Below are 18,193 nucleotides of genomic sequence, written 5' to 3' on the forward strand. Positions count from 1 at the left end.
GACTGAGAGGTTTATTGGGCAATATGCAAACAGGATAAGGTAAGAGGTCAGCCAGGCTTGAGGGACTGAAGCTGCTATTGATCTGACCGTTGCAGTGGGACACAATGGCATTGTTGCTAAAGGGTATGTTTTCCTTCCAGCTCTTGGCTCTGATAGCCTTCATTTGCATCGAGACTGTAAAGGAGTGCCTACCATGCGGGGGTCTCTACTTCTTTGAGTTTGTCAGCTGCACTGCATTCGTGGTCACTGGGGTCCTTCTGCTGCTGTTCAGCCTGAACCTTCACACCAAGGTGCCACAGATCAACTGGAACCTGACAGTGAGTTCTCCAGACATCACCATGCTTTGCATTTGATGGTGACTTTACTTATCGATGGTTTGTGATTCTCACAATCTTCTTCACTGGTCCTCAAAGAATTGTGAAATCTCCAGAAGAGATAAAAATGTTCCCTTTGCACTGTCTCATCACACACTCCCAGGGTATGGGTAAGACAGACTGAAGTTCCCTTTACACTCCCAGGTCATAGGTAAGACTGATTGAGGCTCCCTCTCCACTGTCCCATCACACTCTCCCAGAGCAGGGACAGAATAGGTTAGATACAAAGTGACGCTCTCTCTACACTATCCCATCATACATTCCCAGGAAATGCTAAGACAGATTGAAGATCCCTCTCCACTATCCCATCACACACTCCCAGGGCATAGATAAAACAGAATAAGCTCTCTCTATACTGTCCAACAGACTCTCAAGGGGAAGGAGAGCATGGTTTAGATAGAATGTGAAGCTCCGTCTACACTTCCCCATCACACACTCCCAGGACATAGGTAAGACAGAATGAAGCTCCCTCTACCCTGTTTCGTGACACACTTCTGGGACAGGGACAGAATGGGTTAGGTACAACATGAAGCTCCCTCGACCCTGCCCCATCACACGGTCCCAGGACATAGGTAAGGCAGGGTGAGGGTCCCTCTACACTGTTTCATCACATACTCATGGGGAAGCAACAGCATGGGTTAGATACAAAGTGAAGTTCCCTTTCCAGACTCCCATCACGCACTCCCTGTGTATATGTTAAAAATTTTATATGCTTTGGGTTCAGTAGAATATACCATCATACAACATGGAACGGGCCCTTCGGCCCAACTCATCCATGCTGACCAAGTTGGCATTCTGGGCTATTCGCATTTTCCAGATCCTTCTAAACTCTTCCTATCCATACATTCAAACACGAATTATGTCATTCTGCCCACTTCTACAAATTTCTCTGGCAACTCGTTCCAGATATGAACCACCCTCTGAGTGAAAAAATTTCCCAGGTCCCTCTTAAATCTCTACCCTTGAACCTATGCTCTTGAGTTGTAGAATCATTTACCCTGAGTAAATGAGGGAATTTCTGTCCATCTGAGAGCCTGACTGCACAGAAGGTCAAATCTGTCAGTGTTGATCTCTGCAACTGGAATACTGAAGTAATCCCAATCCCTTCACTTCATCCCTGCTCTTTCCCTCTGGAGATATTTGCTTCAACTTATACACCTGCCAATATACACCCAATTCTCCTTTGAAACCTACTGTTGAAGTTGATTCAAAAGCACTTTCAGATGTAACCATCACAGAGACTTGGCTTGAGGAGAGAATGCAGGACAGGGGCAAAAAACAGTGGGGAGAGGGGCCACACTTCAGTGCAGCAGGTAGAGCCACTGTTGTGCAGTAGGTTCAATCCTGACTCTGGATGCTGTCTCTGTGGAGTTTGCACATTCTCCTTGTCACTGCGTTGGTTTCCCCCGGCTCCTCTGATTTCCTCCCACATCCCAAAGACGTGTGGGTCATTGGGTTAATTGGCTTTTATAAATTGCCCCTTGGTGTATAGGTGAGGGGTAGGAACTGGGGAGAATTGATGGGAATCTGGGGCAGATCATTGGTGGAAAGGGATTGCAGTGTAAACTGATACAGATTTGATGGGCTGAATGGCTTGGTTTATATTCGGAAAGAAGTGTAGATAAGCTCTAATGAAGGTATTTTGAGTCAGATGGTCTCCATCAGTTCTGACATTAATTTAGACATACTGCACAGTAAGAGGCCATTCCAACCCATGGGCCCGTACAATCCCATTAACCTACAACCCCTGTATGTTTTGAAAGTTTGACTTTCTAAGTCTCCATCATCCAGATCTGTCGCCTTGGTGATTTCTGTTCTGGCAGAGTCCAATTTCTGGCCCCTCCTTTCTTGCCCCACCTCCTTCTCTGATGACTGGAGTAGGATTTGTGCTCAGTGACTGACCACAGCCATGGGCAAGAGATCTTGGGCAGCCAGTCCCCTCAGTTATGTTTATTTTAATTTAGAAATACAACATGGTTACAGGCGCTTTTGGCCCATAAGCCCACGTTGCCTAAATACATCCATGTGACCGATTAACCTACTACCCCTGTATGTCTTTGGAACATACGAGGAAACTGGTGCACCTGGAGAAAGTCCATGCAGACATGAGGAGAACTCCTACAGGCAGTACTTGATTCAAATCTGGGTCCTGGTGCTAACTTTGCCTTGAATGATCCACACCTGATGGTCCATCCCATGCAAGTCATGGGACGATGTTGGCATGTGAAAAGATTACGTACCCTCATCCCGGTATTGCAAGGGTCATCAATGAACCCTGCCCAATCAATGAATGACCGTGATCCAGCAGCTTGTGATTAACCCATTTCCCCTGACAAAATAAGTGGGATAAAGACAACATCTGAAGCAAACATAAGATTGGGTCACAAGAAAGAAAGACGTAAAAGAAAGAGGTTGAATGCACGTGATATATCAAAAGAAAGCAGTCTCTGTGCAGCTCGAAGGAAAGACCTTCTGAAAATGAGGGAGGTTCTAGTTTCAGACTGTGGGCAAGCCTAGGTTCAGATGAGGAGTTAACCCTTAGCTGGACCATCCACAGATGGGAAGGAGACATTCAGGAGACACTGAATGGTGGTGTGTGTGGAGATAAAGTCAACCTGTGTGTGATGGGTGGCAGGAGATTCAGGACAGCAATCCTAGACTCCCCTACCATGGGAAACAGCTTTGCTACATCTACTCTGTCCAGGCCTTCAACATTCAGAATGTCTCTGAGGTCCCCCCCTCATTCTCCTGAACTCCAAGGAGTATAGTTTACGAGTTGTTTAATGTTCCTCACATGTTAATCCCTTCATTCCAGGAACCATTCTTGTGAATCTTCTCTGAACCCTCTCCAATGCCAGCACATCCTTTCTTAAATAAGGAGCTCAAAACTCTACCCCGTACCCCAAGTGCTTTAACATCCTGTTCATCTAGATATGAATGCCAACATTGCATTTGCCTTCTTCACCACTGACTCAACTTGAAGGCTAACCCTTTAGGGTATTCTGCACGAGTCCTTTTGCAGCTTTGAATTTTAATTTTCTCCCCATCCAAATAATAATCTGCCCTTTTATTCCCTCTCCCAAAGTGCACTTTCGAACATTGTGTTTCATTTGTCCCTTCTTTGCCCATTCTCCTATGTGTCTCCCCATTTCCTCCTCACTATCTGTCCCTCCACCTAACTTTGTATCATCTGCAAACTTAGCCACAAAGTTATTTAATCTTCAATCCAAATCATTAACATGGAACATAAGAAGAAGTGGCCCCAACACTGACCCCTGCTGAACACTACTGGTAACTGGTAGCCATCCAGAAATGGATCTTATTATTCCTACTCATGCTGATATCTTTCCTGTAATTCCACGGGCTCTCATCTTGTGAAGCAGCCTCATGTGTGGCACCTTGTCCAAGGCTTTTTGAAAATCCAAACATACAACATCCATTGCATCTCCTTTGTCCAGCCTGCTTGAGGTTTCCTCAAAAAAATGACAGTAGGTTTGTCAAGCAAGGTTTTCCCTTAAGGAAACCATGCTGACTTTGGCCCTTCTGAGTCAAAGGGCCAGAATCTGTGCCAGAGACCTGACCTTTCATTGGATCTGCAGTTCAGTGGGTGGACCCAGGATGTTGAGGTTGGGGTCCTCATGCTGGTAATGCCTCCGAATGTCAAGGGGAGGTGATTAAGGAGTTTGTATGTTCTTCCCATGTCTGTGTGGGTTTTCCCTGGGGGCTCCAATTTCCTCCCACTGTTCAAAACCTACTGGGGTGGGGGAAGGGGGGTGTAGGTCAATTGGGTGTAACTGGGTGGCATGGGCTCCTGGGCAGAAAACGCCTATTACCATGTTGTATGTCTAAAATTTAGAAAAAAGCGAACTCTCTAACAGGGTTCAGACAACCCAGTCTTTGATGGTAGCACCAAACCTCTCCTGGTGCAATATGCATTGGAGAAACTCAGCAGGTCACGCAGCATTCTTTTGAAGTAAAGGTTAACCAATGTTGTGGGCCTGGGCCTTGGTCAAGTATAAGCAAAAATGAGCAGATGCTTGAATAAAAAGTTGGGGCAGGGAGGAGGAGAATGGAGGATGGGGAAAAGAGGTAAGAGGTGGCTGCAAGTGGGAGGGTGGAAGAGAAAAAGGTGATGTGATGGGGAGAGGGCAGAGGGTAGCTCTGATAGGAGAAGAAAGGGAAGGGAGTAGGGAACTGGAAGAAAGAGGACAGAGGGATGAGGGCATGAAAGAGACTGGAGGAGAAGGTCAATGGAAATTGAGAGGTTGCTATTGATACCATCTGGTTGGAGGGTGCTCAGGCAGAATACAAGGTGTTCCTCCAATTTGCAGGAGGCCTTGATTTGGATGTCAGGTTTCCTGTGTTTATTGAGTATTTTCAGTGTGAGTTAAATGAGGAACTTTCTGATGCAGTGATGGGAGAGTGAATCACTAAGGCCCAGCTGACATTGTTAATAACCATATACAACCATATAACAATTTTCAGGACGGAAACAGGCCATATCGGCCCTGATTCACTTGAAACTCTGATTCACGTGAAACTCCACTAGTTCCACCTACCAACTCCCTTGCCCATAACCCTCCAACCCCCTCACATCCATGTACTCATCTAACTTCCTCTTAAATGATAGAAGTGACCCTGCTGCTCTTCCACTCAGCCACCACTCTCTGAGTGGAGAAGCATCCTAACCCCTAACCCTTAACCCCTTGTTCCAATCTCCCCTACCCTCAAGGGAAAGAGCCTATTCACATCTACTCTATCTATTCCCATAATTTTAAATACCTCTATCAAATCCCCTCTCAACCTTCTACGCTCCAACGAATAAAGTCCCAGTCTACTCAATCTTTCTCCATATTCAAGATACCACAATCTAGGCAACATTTTTGTAAACCTTCTTTGCACCCTCTTAACCTAATTTATATCCTTCCTATAATTTGGAGACCAGAACTGCACAGATGTTTATTTTCATACAAATTATACAATGTATGCATGCACTGAAATTCATCTTTGCTGCAACCAGACAGGTACTTGGTGAGTAATCGGTGTCTCTGATGCTTTGCCAGATTGCAGGGGGTTCCACTATAACGGGCTTGTCACCCAGGTTGTGGTGCAGAATTATTTGGAAAATGGAGGTGGCTGAGTTAATGGGCCAGAAGCCTGAACTCTTGATTCAGCTTTCATGAGTTAAAATCCCACCACTGCAGCCAGAGAATTTAAATTAATGTAATTTAGTATATCTAGAATTTATGGAAACTACCCTCAGTGACATTGAGCACAAAACTGCAGTGAGAAGAGACTTTTCCTGGTTGTAGAAGTGGGGCACAGAGCAGAGCCAAGCTAATGGAAGAAGAGTTCATCAGAAACTGTGCAAACCCGTCTGGTTCACCGAGGATTCATTGAGGTGATCTACTGACCACATCTGTCCGCACATGACTCAGGACCACCCGCGTTGTCGATTCTTTGCGGCCTCCTTCGTCTGGGGCAGTTGGAATTGGGCAATTTGAAGCTGGCATTGCAAATGATTCACGTCCTGTGAGTGAAAGTAAGGTCCTCATCACCAGCACATGGACTTGTCCTTAACCCATGGCTGCAGTGGTGCATGACCTCACAGAGGGTGGGGGCGTATGGTAGGAAGAGGGAGGGACAGTATAAATTTGGGAAGAAATGGAGTGGCTTGTGCGAGTTGGTGGAGCAGGGCTGTGTTGTTACTTGAGGTAAGGTAGCAGTTAATCCCTTCTGGTCTGCACCAAGCTTAAGTAGTTGTTCCTCAGCGCACACATTAAGCCCCAACCACAAAAATGCCAGCAATTCCAGTCGGAAAGTTTAATATCCGTGTAGCTTGCATTTTATAAGGAAGCATATTCCAGATGTGCTCTTGCCTGTGTCGTGTTTGAGCACTCTGTCCGTGAAACAGACTTCCAGTCTGCCCGGCACCAGACAACATTCCCTGGGCAGGCAAAGTTGACACCCTTGCATCCGAACCATCTGAACTGCCGTCTCTTCATTGAGCCACAATCTGGCCCAGATAGCACTAATCTGAGATTGAGGGTGTGGTTTGGTGTTCCTAAAACTGTGTACATCTGGCAGTGAGGCACAACCTCAATACTACCCAGGTGTGTTATCCCAGATGTTGATGCCAAGCCTTTGAGTGAACTCGAGGCCCCAGCCACAAGTCCTAGAGTCATAGTGATGTAGAGAAATAGGCCATTCAGCCCATGGACCAGCTGCTGTCTTTTTATATACTGATCCCATTCTATTCTTCTCAGTTTTCCCCTATCCTCCCCGGATTGTTGAACGACGATACGCTGGGGAAGCAACTTAGCCAATTAATCTACCTGCACGCATGGCTTTGGGATGTGGGAGGAAATGTAGAGCAAGTGGGGGCATGGGGTGGGTGGGGAGAACCCAGACAGTCACAGACAGTAGCAGAGGCTGGGATAGAACCATGGTGAATGAAAGGTTGAAGAAGGAGGGGGAGATCTTCGTTCTCCCTTCACACGCTCTCAGCAGTTGCGTCAGTTTGTATCTCCTCAGGCCATGTTTGCGGTGATGTGTGCCACCTCCCTCAGCCCATGATCCAGAAGCAAAATACTGCCAATGCTGGAAAAGCTAGATGAAGTAGGATCTTTGTGAATAATTCCTTTGCCGATGTCCTTCCCCTCAGGATTTGATCAACACCATCATCAGTGCCCTGCTCTTCCTCATCGCCTCCATTGTCCTGGCAGCTATGAATCACAAGAGCAAAGGGGAGATCGCGGCAGTGGTGAGTTACCTGGGGATGTACTGAACCAGTGGGAGCCGACCCTAAACCTGGGGGTGTGTTCCCAACCGAGACCTTGGGGAGCATCTCCTCCCCCTCCTATGACCTCAGGGGAGTTTCCCCTAACCTGAGACCCCAGGGGAGTGTCGTATCACTGGAGACCTGGAAAAGTGTCCCCAAAGGAGCTTTTCCTGACTTGTGACCCCTGCGGAGCATTCCCTCACCGTTGGACCCCAATGGAGCATTCTTTGACCTGTGACCCGTGAGAAATATTCCCTGATCTCTAGGCCCCAGGGAAGCATTCCCTGACCTGTGACCCCTGGCAGGCATTCCCCTGTCTGTGGTCTCCAGGGAAATATTCCCTGACCTATCAACTCCAATTTCCCGCAATCTGCTCCCACTTCCCTTTTAGACTATCCCCAATCACAAGGCACCTTGCAGAAGCCTTCTCCATTTGCCACTGTGGCCCTTTGTCCAATTCACCTCTGTCCCCAATCACTGCCCCTCCTGATACCACCCCCTCGAATCTGCCTCTCCCCATGGACTCCAGTCTCTCCACTGAACATTCTTGCAGTTTGTTCAGCCTTGCCGCGGACAACGATCGGTGCAGTCCCTGTGAAAGGGACGTTGGTGCTGACACTATCTCAGTGGGAGTGCCATCGCTAACGGGAGGAGGCTCTCAATTCTGCTTTATCCAGGGATGCTGTCTCAGCTGGCATCTTGGACTCTTCCCCCAGATGGGCTCAAGGCCCCACGGGGGTTCCCCTGACAAGCAGCAACTCCCTTAGGAGCCTCATTTGTAGACAGAATGGGGAAGAAGACATTTGGCCTGCTTGCTTTTGTCAGTCAGAGCAATGAGTACAGGAGCAGGGATGTCACATTACAAGTGGAAGGAAGACATTAAGTTGGGGAGGCGCAGGAAAGATTAACAGAGATGTTACAGGACAGGTCAGCTTGAATCATTGAGGACAGACTGGATAGTTTGGGAGCCTTTTCCTCCCTGGAGCGTTGGAAGTTGAGCAGTCACGATATAGTGGTTTATAAAATCAGAGGGGCATAGATAAGGTGAAAGGTCACAGTGTTTTTCCCAGGAATGGTCTGGATCCCAGGAGAGGGGAAAAATTTGAAAGGGACCCGGGTGTCTTTCCACACAGTTGGTGTTGGGCACATGGAAAGAGGAAGTAGTAGAGGTGGGGATGGTTACAATGTTTAAAAGACATTTAGACATGTCCACTTGACAGGAGGGGTTCAGAGGTTCATGGGCTGAATTTCAGGCAAATAGGACAAGCTCAGGTTGACAACTTGGTCAGCATAAACACGTTGGGCTGAATGGCCTATTTTCATGCTGTATAACTCGATATTGATGCGTCAACTAAATCATTAAGCCAGAGAGCCCAGAAACAGGCCCTTCAGCCCATCCTGTTCATGCTGACCATCAAGACATCCTATGACTACACCTGTGGGAAGTGCAGCCAACTCCAGCATGAAAATAGGCCATTCAGCCCCACGTGTTTATGCTGATCATTTGTGTTTATGCAATGGATGGAGTTTCTCCGAGAAATGAGGAAGGTGCATAACCAAAAAAAAAAATTCTGTCAAGGGAAGTGAAAGTCAACGTAAAAGCAAAAGAGAGGGCATACAAAGAAGCAAAAATTAGTGGGACGATAGAGGATTGGGAAGTTTTTAAAAACTTGCAGAAGAAAACTAAAACACATAAGGTGGGAAAAGTTGAAGTAGGCCAGAAAATAATATCAAAAAGGATACAAGATGCTGCTTCAAGTATAGAAAGAGAGGTGAGAGTAGATATAAGGCCATGAGAAAATGACATTGGAGAAATACTAATGGGAGGCAGAGGAGATGACAGAGGACCGAAATGAGTATTTTGCATCAGTGATCAATGTGGAAGACATTAGCGGTGTGCTGGATGTCCATGGGCATCAGGGATGGAAAGTGAGTGCAGTTCCTACTTCAAGGGAGAAGGTGCTCAGAAATGGTCTAAGGGTGGACAAGTCTCCCAGACCAGATGGATTGCACCCTTGGGTTTTGAAAGAAGTAGCTGTAGAGATTGTGGAGGCATTTCAGGAATCAGTAGATTCTAGCATGGTCCTGGAAGACTGGAAAATCACAAATGTCGCCCCAAGAAGGGAGAGAGATAGCAGAAAGGAAATTATAAACCAGTTAGGCTGACATCAATGGTTGGGAAGATGTTGGAGTCGATGGTCGAGGATGAGGCTGAGCAGTACTTGGAGGCACGTAACAAGATAGGCCAAAGCCAGCAAGGTTTCCTTAAGGGAAAATCTTGCTTGGCAAACCTATTGGAGTTCTTTGAAGAAGTGACAAGCAGGCTGGATAAAGGAGATGCAGTGAATGTTGTGCATTTGGATTTTCAGAAGACACAAGGTGCCGCACATTAACAAGACGAGAGCCCATGGAATTACAAAAAAGGTACTAGCATGGGTAGAGCATTGGCTAATCTGCAAGAAGCAGAGAGTCGGCATGCAAGGATCATATTTTGGTTGGCTGCCGGTTGCTAGTGGTGTTCCACGGGGATCGATATTGGGGCCGCTTCTTTTTATATTGTATGTCAATGATTAAGATAATGGAATGAATAGCTTTATGGCATTGTTTGCAGATGATGCGAAGGTAAGTGGAGGAGCGGGTACTGTTGAGGAAACCGGGAGGCTGCAGAAAGATTAGGAGAATGGACAGAGAAGAGTTAAATGACATACAGAGTTGGAAAGTGTATGGTCATGCACTGCGGTAGAATTTTAAAAAAAGTCAATAGACTATTTTCTAAATGGGGAGAAAGTTGAAAATGCCCAGATGCAAAGGGACCTGGGAGTCCTGGGTGCAGGATAGACTGAAGGTAAACTTGCAGGTTGAGTCGGTAGTGAAGAAGCCAAGTGCAATGCTGGCTTTCATTTCAAGAACAATAGAATAAAAGAGCAGGGATGTGATGTTGGGGCTCTATAAGGCAGTGGTGAGCCCTCACTTGGAGTATTGTGAGCAGTTTTGGGCTCCTCAGTTAAGAAAGGATGGGCTGACGTTAGAGAGGATGTAGAGGAGATTCTCAAGGATGATTCCAGTGTGAAAGAGTTATAATACGAGGAATATTTGACAGCTCTTGGCCTTGACTCATTGAAATTTAGGAGAATGAGGGGGGGGTCTCATTGAAACATTTTGAATGTTGGAAGGCATGTACAGAATAGATGTAGAAAGGTTGTTTCCCCTGGTGGGAGAGCCTGGGATAAGGGGGCATAATTTCAGGATTGAAGGGTGTTCATTTAGAACAGATGTGGAAATTTTTTTTTGCCAGAGGATAGAGAATCTGTGGAATTTGTTGCCACAGGTGGCTGTGGGGGCCAAGCCATTGGGTGCATTTGATTATAGGATTTTGATTGGCCAGGGCATCAAAGGCTATGGGGAGAAGGTTGGGGAGTGGGGCTGTGGGAAAATAGAACAGCTCATGATTGAATGGCAGGGCAGACTCGATGGGCTGAGTAGCCTATTTCTGCTCCTATGTCTTATGGTCTTAATTACCAGCACGTGGCTCTAAGCATTCAGTGCCTTGATGATTCAAGTTCTCGACAAGATACTAGAGGAGTTGATGAGAGCGCGGAGAGTAAATATGGGGTTAAAGGTAAAGGTAAAGGTAAAGGGGTGGTGGGTACCCATAGGATGGAGAGCTGTTCCCATTCAGTGTGTCTTTGACTTTTCCAGTGTTATGGAGAATCTCTGCCTCCACTCAGGCAACGAGCTGCAGATTCCAACTACTTTCTGGGTAGGAAGATTCTTTCTCGGGTAATATCATTGGGGTGGCACAGCAGGTAGAGCTGCTGCCTCTCAGCACCAAAAACCCGGGTTCGATTCTGATGCCCCGGGGATGCTGTCTGTTTGGAGTTTGCACATTCTCCCTGTGACTGCGTGGGTTTCCCCCAAATGCTCCGGCTTCCTCCCACATCCCAAAGATGTGCAGGTCCTGTGAATGGTGGAATCTGGTGTGGGAAATTGATAGGAATGAAAAGAGATCTGTATAAATGGGTGAAAATCCGATATGCTGCAGATGCTGGAAATCTGAAATAAAAACAAAATGCTGGGAGTACTCAGCAAATCAGGCAGCATCTGGAGGAAGAGAATCAGAGTCAACATTTTGGTCAGAATGAAGAGACCTCAAATTGAAATGTTGGCCCTTTTTCTCTTCTCACAGTGGCAGTGTGTCCGGCTGAGTGTTTCCAGTTCTCTTGTTATTTTGGAGTATATCTGTGGTAATGGTCACCATTCCGGGAGGGTGCGGGGTGTGAGAAGGGCCTATTTCTGTGCTGTGGCTGTGTGACATGAATGGATTATTGCTGCCTGTGGGAACTTGCGCATCATTTGTGACGTGGTGTCAGTACCCATCAATAAATAGTCCACTCTCCGGGAACCATCGTGGCATGTCATAGAGGACACAGAGTTCCACAGCCCAACTTGTCTATGCTGACCATGCCTTCTACTCAAGCTAGTCCCACTGACTTGTGTTCAGTCCACATCCCTCCAAACCATTCCTATCCATGTTTGTCCAAATGCTCGAATTGTTCTCTCCTCTGGTAGCGCCTTTTACATGCTCACCCCACTCTGTGTGAAAATGTTGCCCCTCTTTCCCTCTCTCAACTTAAACCTGTGTTAAACTCCTCTACTCAGGGGGAAAGACAGTGACCATCTACCTGATACATGCCCCTCATGATGTTATAAACTTCTGTAAGGTCACCCTTCAGTCTCCATCGCTCCAGGGAAAAGAGTCCCAGCCTTCTCCACATAGCTCGATCCTGCCAGTCCCCATCACATCATGGTGAGCCTTTACAGCCCTCATTCCAGACCGACATCGGGACTTGTAATGCAATTCGGATCTGCAGAGTACTCTAGATGAATGTGTGGCTGAAGAGTTGGTGCAGGGGTTCAGATTTGTAGATCATTGGGATCTCTTCTGGGGAAGGTCTGACCTGTACAAAAAGGACAGGCTGCACCTCAACTGGAGAGGGGCCATTATCCTGATAGTCAGGCTTGCTAGAGCTGTTGGGGGAGAGTTGGTGGGAACCAGAATGTGAGTGCAGAGAATAAAGCATAAGGTGGAAAGGATGATGTTGTGGGTTTGTGAGGGAGGAAGCATACATGTAGTCATTTGGAGGCTTTGAAATTTGCCTGTTTCAATGCAAGGAGTATTAGGAATAAAGGAGATGAACTAAGAGCATGGATCAAGATGTGGAATTATGATGTTGTGGCTGTTACAGAGACTTGATTGTTGGAAGGACAGAATTGGCTGATGCAGGTGTTTAGGTGTTTTAAAAGGGATAAAATGGGAGTTAAAAAAGGGAAGAGGAAGTAGCATTACTGGTCAGGGTTAGAATCATGGCTGTAGAAAGGGAGGGCTCTGTAGAGGGAGTACCTACTGAGTCGGAGTGGGTGGAAGTCAGAAATAGGAAGGGAGCAATAACTGTACTGGGAGTTGACTATAGGCCCCCAAATAGCCCTCATGACACCGAGGAGCGGAAAGCAGACAGAATTTGGAATTGTGCAGAAATTACAGGGTTGTTGTTATGGGAGACTTCAACTTCCCAAATATTGACTGGCAGAATTTTCAGGTGGATCCAAGAAGAATTCCTATCACAGTATGTGGACCAGCCTTCGAGAGGAGAGGTCATACTAGAATGGTCCTGGGTAATGAACCTGGTCAGGTGAAAGGCCTCTCAGTGGGGGACCATTTTGGTGATGGTGACAACTCCCTGAGCTTTAGCATTGCTATGGACAGAGATGAAAGCAGATAGTGAGTGGGCAGGATGGCTTAGAGTTTATACAGTATGTTCAGGACTGCTTTTTGCAGCAGTATGTGGAGGTGCCCACTAGAGGGGGAGCAATGTTACATCTATTGTTAGAAAATGAAATAGGGCAGGTGACCGAGGTGAGTGTTGGGGAGAACTAAGATTCCAGTGATCACGGGTCCATTTGCTTTAGCTTAATTATGGAAAGGGATGGGTCAGGTCTGAAGTTGAAGGTCTTCAAGTGGGGGAAGGCCAGATTTGAAGAAATGAGACGGGATTTGCAGAGAGTTGTGTGGGCTGATCTTTTTCCCAGAAAGAATGTAGAAGAAAATTGGAGGGTATTTAAAGGTGAGATTTTGAGAGTACAGGATCTTTATGTTCCAGTCCGGACGAAAGGCAAAGCCAAAAGTTCAAGGGAGCTGTGGTTTTCTAGGAAAATTCAGAAGTTGGTTTTGGGATAAGAGGGAGGCCTATGCTAAATATAAGAAACAAGATTGATGAGATGTATGATCGTTACTTAGATTGCAGAAAGAACCTTAAGAGGGAAATTAGAAAGGCAAAAAAGAAGGTAGGAGGTGTCCATAGCTAATAAGGTGAAAGTGAATCCTAAGGGTTTTTACAGATACGTGAATAGTAAAAGGAGGGTTAAGGATAGAGTAGGTCCACTGTAAAATGGAAACGGTGGACTATGTGAGGAACCATATGGGATGGGGGAGATATTGAACAATTTTTTTCTTGTCTGTATTCATGAGGGAAAGGGACATTGGACTATGTGAGATTAGTGAGGCAAATGACTTAGTTATGGAAAGGATAGGGATTAGTAAAGAGAGGGTTTTGGAGCTTCTAGGGTCAATAAAGGTTGATAAGTTTCCTGGTCCTGATGGGATTTTTCTTAGGACATTAAGGGAGATCAGGGAGCAAATAGTGGGGGCACTGTCAGTGATTTTTCAACAATCACTGGAGGAGGGTGTGATGCCATGGGATTGGAGGGTTGCACATGTAGTTCTGTTATTTAAAAAAGGCACAAGGTGCAGGCCAAGTAATTATCAGCCATTAAGTTTGACTTCGGTGGTGGGGAAAGTTATGGAGGGTATTCTTAGAGATAGTATGTACAAATATCTGGATAGGCAGGGATTGATCATGGGTTTGTGAAGGGAAAGTCATGTTTGACTAATCTAGTTGAGGTTTTTGAGGAGGTGACAAGAAAAAGTGGAGGAAGGTAGGGCGGTTGACGCGATCTATTTGGATTTTAGTAAGGCTTTTGATAAGGTTCCGCATGTAAGGTTAGTAAGGAAGGTTCAGTCACTAGGGATTAATAGATAGTGAGATGGGTTCAGAGGTGGCTGGAAGATAGACAGCAGAGAGTCATGGTGGACAACTGTCTGTCAGGATGGAAGCCTGTGACGAGCGGAGTGCCTCAAGGATCGGTGCTAGGTCCCCTGTTGATTATCATTTATATTAATGATTTGGAGGAGGGGGTGGTTAACTGGGTAAGCAAATATGCAGACGATACGAAAATAGGGGAAGTGGTGGATAGTGAGGAAGGTTTTCTTGGATTACAGAAGGAAATGTATGGAAAAGTGGGCTGAAAGATTGCAGATGGAATTTAATGTAGACAAGTGCAAGGTGCTGCATTTTGGAAAAAATAACCAGAATAGGACTTATGCAGTTAAGGGGAGGCCAGAGGGACCTGGGGATTATGGTACAGAGTTCCTTGAAGGTGGATTCCCATGTAGACAGGGTGATTAAGAAGGCATATGGTAATGCTGGCCTTCATAAATCATAGTATAGAGTATAGGAGCTGGGAAGTAATGCTGTGACTGTTTAAGGCATTGGTGAGGCCAGGTTTAGAGTATTGTGTTCAGTTCTGGTCTCCAAATTATAGGAAGGATATAGATAAGGTGGAGAGGATGCAGAGAAGATTTACAAGGATGTTGCCTGGCTTACAGCATCTAGAGTACAGAGAAAGATTAAGAAGACTGGGACTTTATTCATTGGAATGTAGACGGTTGAGAGGGGATTTGATAAAGATACTTAAAATTATGAAGGGAATAGAGAAACTAGACGTGAGTAGACTCTTTCCCCTGAGGTCAGGGGAGGTTGGAACAAGAGGGCATAAGGTAAGGGGACAAAAGTTTAGAAAAAATGTTAGAGGATGCTTCTTCACTCAGCGAGTGGTGGCAGAATGGAATGATCTTCCAGAGGAGATAGTTGTGGCAGGGTCCTTTCTGTCATTTAAGAGAAGATTGGATGTGTACATGGATATGAGGGGGTTGGAGGGTTATGGGCGGAGAGTGGGAGGGGGGAGCTAGTGGAGTTGTTCAAGTGAACCGGCACAGACTCGTAGGGCTGATATGGCCTGTTTCCGTGCTGTAAACGGTTATATGGTAAAATGGGAAAGTGTTTAACTGGGGGAGGGTTGATTACGATGAGAGGAGGCAGCAACTTGAGAGAGTAAATTGGGAACAGATGTTCATGGGAAAAAGAACAGAGGTAATGTGGAGGATATTTAGGGATAATTCCGTGGGGTTCTGGATAGGCTTATCCCACTGAGACAGGGAAAAGATGGTAGGAAAAGGGAACCGTGGTGACAAAACGGCCGAGGATACTAATTAAGAGTAAACAAGAGGCATTTATTAGATTTAGGAAGCAAAAAACAGAAAGGACTCATGAAAATCACTGGTATATGGTAGCCAGGAAGGAACTTAAGAAAGGACAGGAGGGTTGAAAGGGTTACAGGAAGGCCTTTTGCAAGTAGCATTAACCCCAAGGCATTCTATGCGTACACAAAGAACAGAAGGCTCACGAAAGTGGAGATAGGGCCACTTAAAGATAAAGGAGGCAACATGTTCCTCAAGGCAGAGGAGGTTGGGGTGCCCTGAATGAATACTTTGCTTCAATATTCACCAGAGAAAAAGAATTTGATTGAGGTGAGGTCAGAATAGAACAAGCTTGTGTGCTGGACCTTGTTGAGATTAGGAAAGAGGAAGTGCTGTATCTTCCTAAAAAACATTAAGATTGCTAAGTCCCCAGGGCCGGATGAGATTTATTCCAGGTTGCTGTAGGAAGAGAGGTAAGAGATATCTGGGGCATTGGTGATGATCTTTGCATCCTCCTTGGCCACAGGGGAGGTGCCAGAGGATTGGAGAATGGCAAATGTAGTCCCCTTGTTTAAAAAAGGTAATAGGGAGAATCCTGGGAATTATAGACCAGTGAGTCTTACGCCAGTGATGTGTACACTAATGGAGAGGATTCTTAAGGACAGATTTATGAGCATTTGGAGAATTTCAGTCTACTCGGGTATAGTCAGCATGGCTCTGTGAGTGGAAGGTCTTACCTCGCGAGCCTAATTGAGTTTTTGTGGAGGTAACAAAATAAATTGATTAAGGTAGGGTGGTAGATGAGGTCTGTATGGATTTTAGTAAGGCATTTGACAAGGTCCCCCAGGAGAGACTTGTTCAGAAAGTCATGAGGCAGGGATCCATGGAATCTTGGCTGTGTGGATTAGAATTGGCTTGCCTGCAGAAGGCAGAAAGTAGTAGTGGATGGGAAGTACTCTGGTGGTTATTGACTACTAGAATTCCACAGGGATCTGTTCTGGAACCCCTGCTCTTTGTGGTTTTTTTTTATGCAGAGAGTTGTGGGTGCCTGGAATGCCTCGTCCAGGGTGGTGGTGGAGGCTGAAACATTGGGGCATTTAAGAGATTCTTAGAGAGCATCTTGGCACCTCACAGTTCGGCGGGCAGCAACCTCCTTTGAAGAAGACCGCAGAGCCCACCTCACAGACAAAAGACAAAGGAGGAAAAACCCAACACCCAACCCCAACCAACCAATATTCCCTTGCAACCGCTGCAACCATGTCTGCCTGTCCCACATCGGACTTGTCAGCCACAAACGAGCCTGCGGCTGACGTGGACATTACCCCTCCATTAATCTTCATCCGCGAAGCCAATCCAAAGAAAGAGAGCATGTAGATAGTAGAAATGTAGAGGTTTCCAAGGTAGGAAGAGTTTAGTTTTTTTTGGTAGGAATATATAGGTCAGGGCAACATCGATGTCCAAAGGGTCTATACTGTTCTATCTTCCAGCAGTTTCTGCTTTGGTTTTAGATCTCCAACATCTGTGGATTGCTTTCGCTGCTCATAGCCCTGGGGATCACTCGTCACCATCTCTCCTCCTCTCCCCTCTGGCAGGTGTTCGGCTTCTTGGCCACGGGGGCCTACATGGTCAACTCGTACGTAGCGGTGAAGATATGGCGTCTGACGGACCGGCGACAGGTCACCAGCCAAAGCAGCGAATATACACGGGCTCGCTCCGAGTCACGGGGGGAGGTAGAGAGCCAGCCCGAGATACAACGGCTAGAAGAGTGAACGATGTCCGCTCTCTCCCTCCCAATGTGCGGGGGAGCGGCTGGCCAGTTGCTGGACTCACGGCCAAAGGAAAGAGCTCACCCAGCGCCTGGGGAGAGTGGGTTGGAGTTCCCAATGGGAACAGTACCTTGCCGAGAGGATCTAAAGGAACAATTGTCCTGGCTCCCAATTCCCCATCCCCGTGCTTCCAGCTCCGTCCACCAGAAGGAGGGGAGGGGAGTGTTGCCTCTCCCTACCCACACCCCTCGCACCAGCGGCCACCTGAGTAGAGGAGTCTCAGCTGATGACACACACCCACCAACCCACTGCCTGGTTTCAGTTTGGCTCAGCGTGCATTGGATGTCAGACCCTAGCAATTCAATGGCAGCACCGAGCTCAGGCTCTACAGAGAACGAAACACCCACCCACCAGCCATCTCTCATCTCGTCATTACTTGCCTCTTCTGTAAAATAAAAGTCCAAAGATTAATTGTGACCTCACTTCTCTCTCTCTCTCTCCCTTCCCTCTCCTCCATCTCCCTCCCCCTCCCCTCCCTGCCTCTCCTCCTCCTCCCCTCCCCCTCACCTCTCCTCCTTCTCCTCCCTCCTCCCCATTCTTCTCCCCTCCCCCTCCCCCTCCCCCTCCCCCTTCCCCTCCCCCTCCCCCTCCCCCTCCCCCTCCCCCTCCCCCTCCCCCTCCCCCTCCCCCTCCCCCTCCCCCTCCCCCTCCCCCTCTCCCTTCCCCCTCCCCCTCTCCCTTCCCCCTCTCTCCTTTTGCACTTCCTCACACTCTCTATCACTCTGTCCTCCTCTCTCCCTCTGTCTCGCTCCCATCCACTCTAAACCTCCCTCTCTCACTCTATTTTTCTACTCCCACCATCCCCCCCCCCACTCTCTTTTCTTTCCTATGTCTCACC

At 47.0% G+C, this 18,193-nt stretch overlaps 1 protein-coding gene across 2 annotated transcripts in view; it reads left to right on the forward strand.

Moving 5' to 3' along the window:
- The window catches only part of cmtm4 (CKLF-like MARVEL transmembrane domain containing 4), a 34,857-nt gene extending 17,085 nt beyond the window's left edge, over nucleotides 1-17,772 (forward strand). The window contains exons 2-4 of one of the 2 annotated variants that reach the window (XM_069899536.1): nucleotides 141-317; nucleotides 7,039-7,137; nucleotides 17,122-17,772. In XM_069899536.1, coding sequence (XP_069755637.1) covers nucleotides 141-317; nucleotides 7,039-7,137; nucleotides 17,122-17,298 — 453 coding nt within the window. In that variant the 3' untranslated portion in view covers nucleotides 17,299-17,772. The remainder of the gene's footprint in view (nucleotides 1-140; nucleotides 318-7,038; nucleotides 7,138-17,121) is intronic. The other variant, XM_069899537.1, reaches the window with a different exon arrangement.
- The last annotated feature ends 421 nt before the right edge of the window (nucleotides 17,773-18,193 follow it).

The sequence above is a fragment of the Narcine bancroftii genome, chromosome 10, assembly GCF_036971445.1.
Source record: "Narcine bancroftii isolate sNarBan1 chromosome 10, sNarBan1.hap1, whole genome shotgun sequence".
NCBI classification, from domain to species: Eukaryota; Metazoa; Chordata; class Chondrichthyes; order Torpediniformes; family Narcinidae; genus Narcine; species Narcine bancroftii.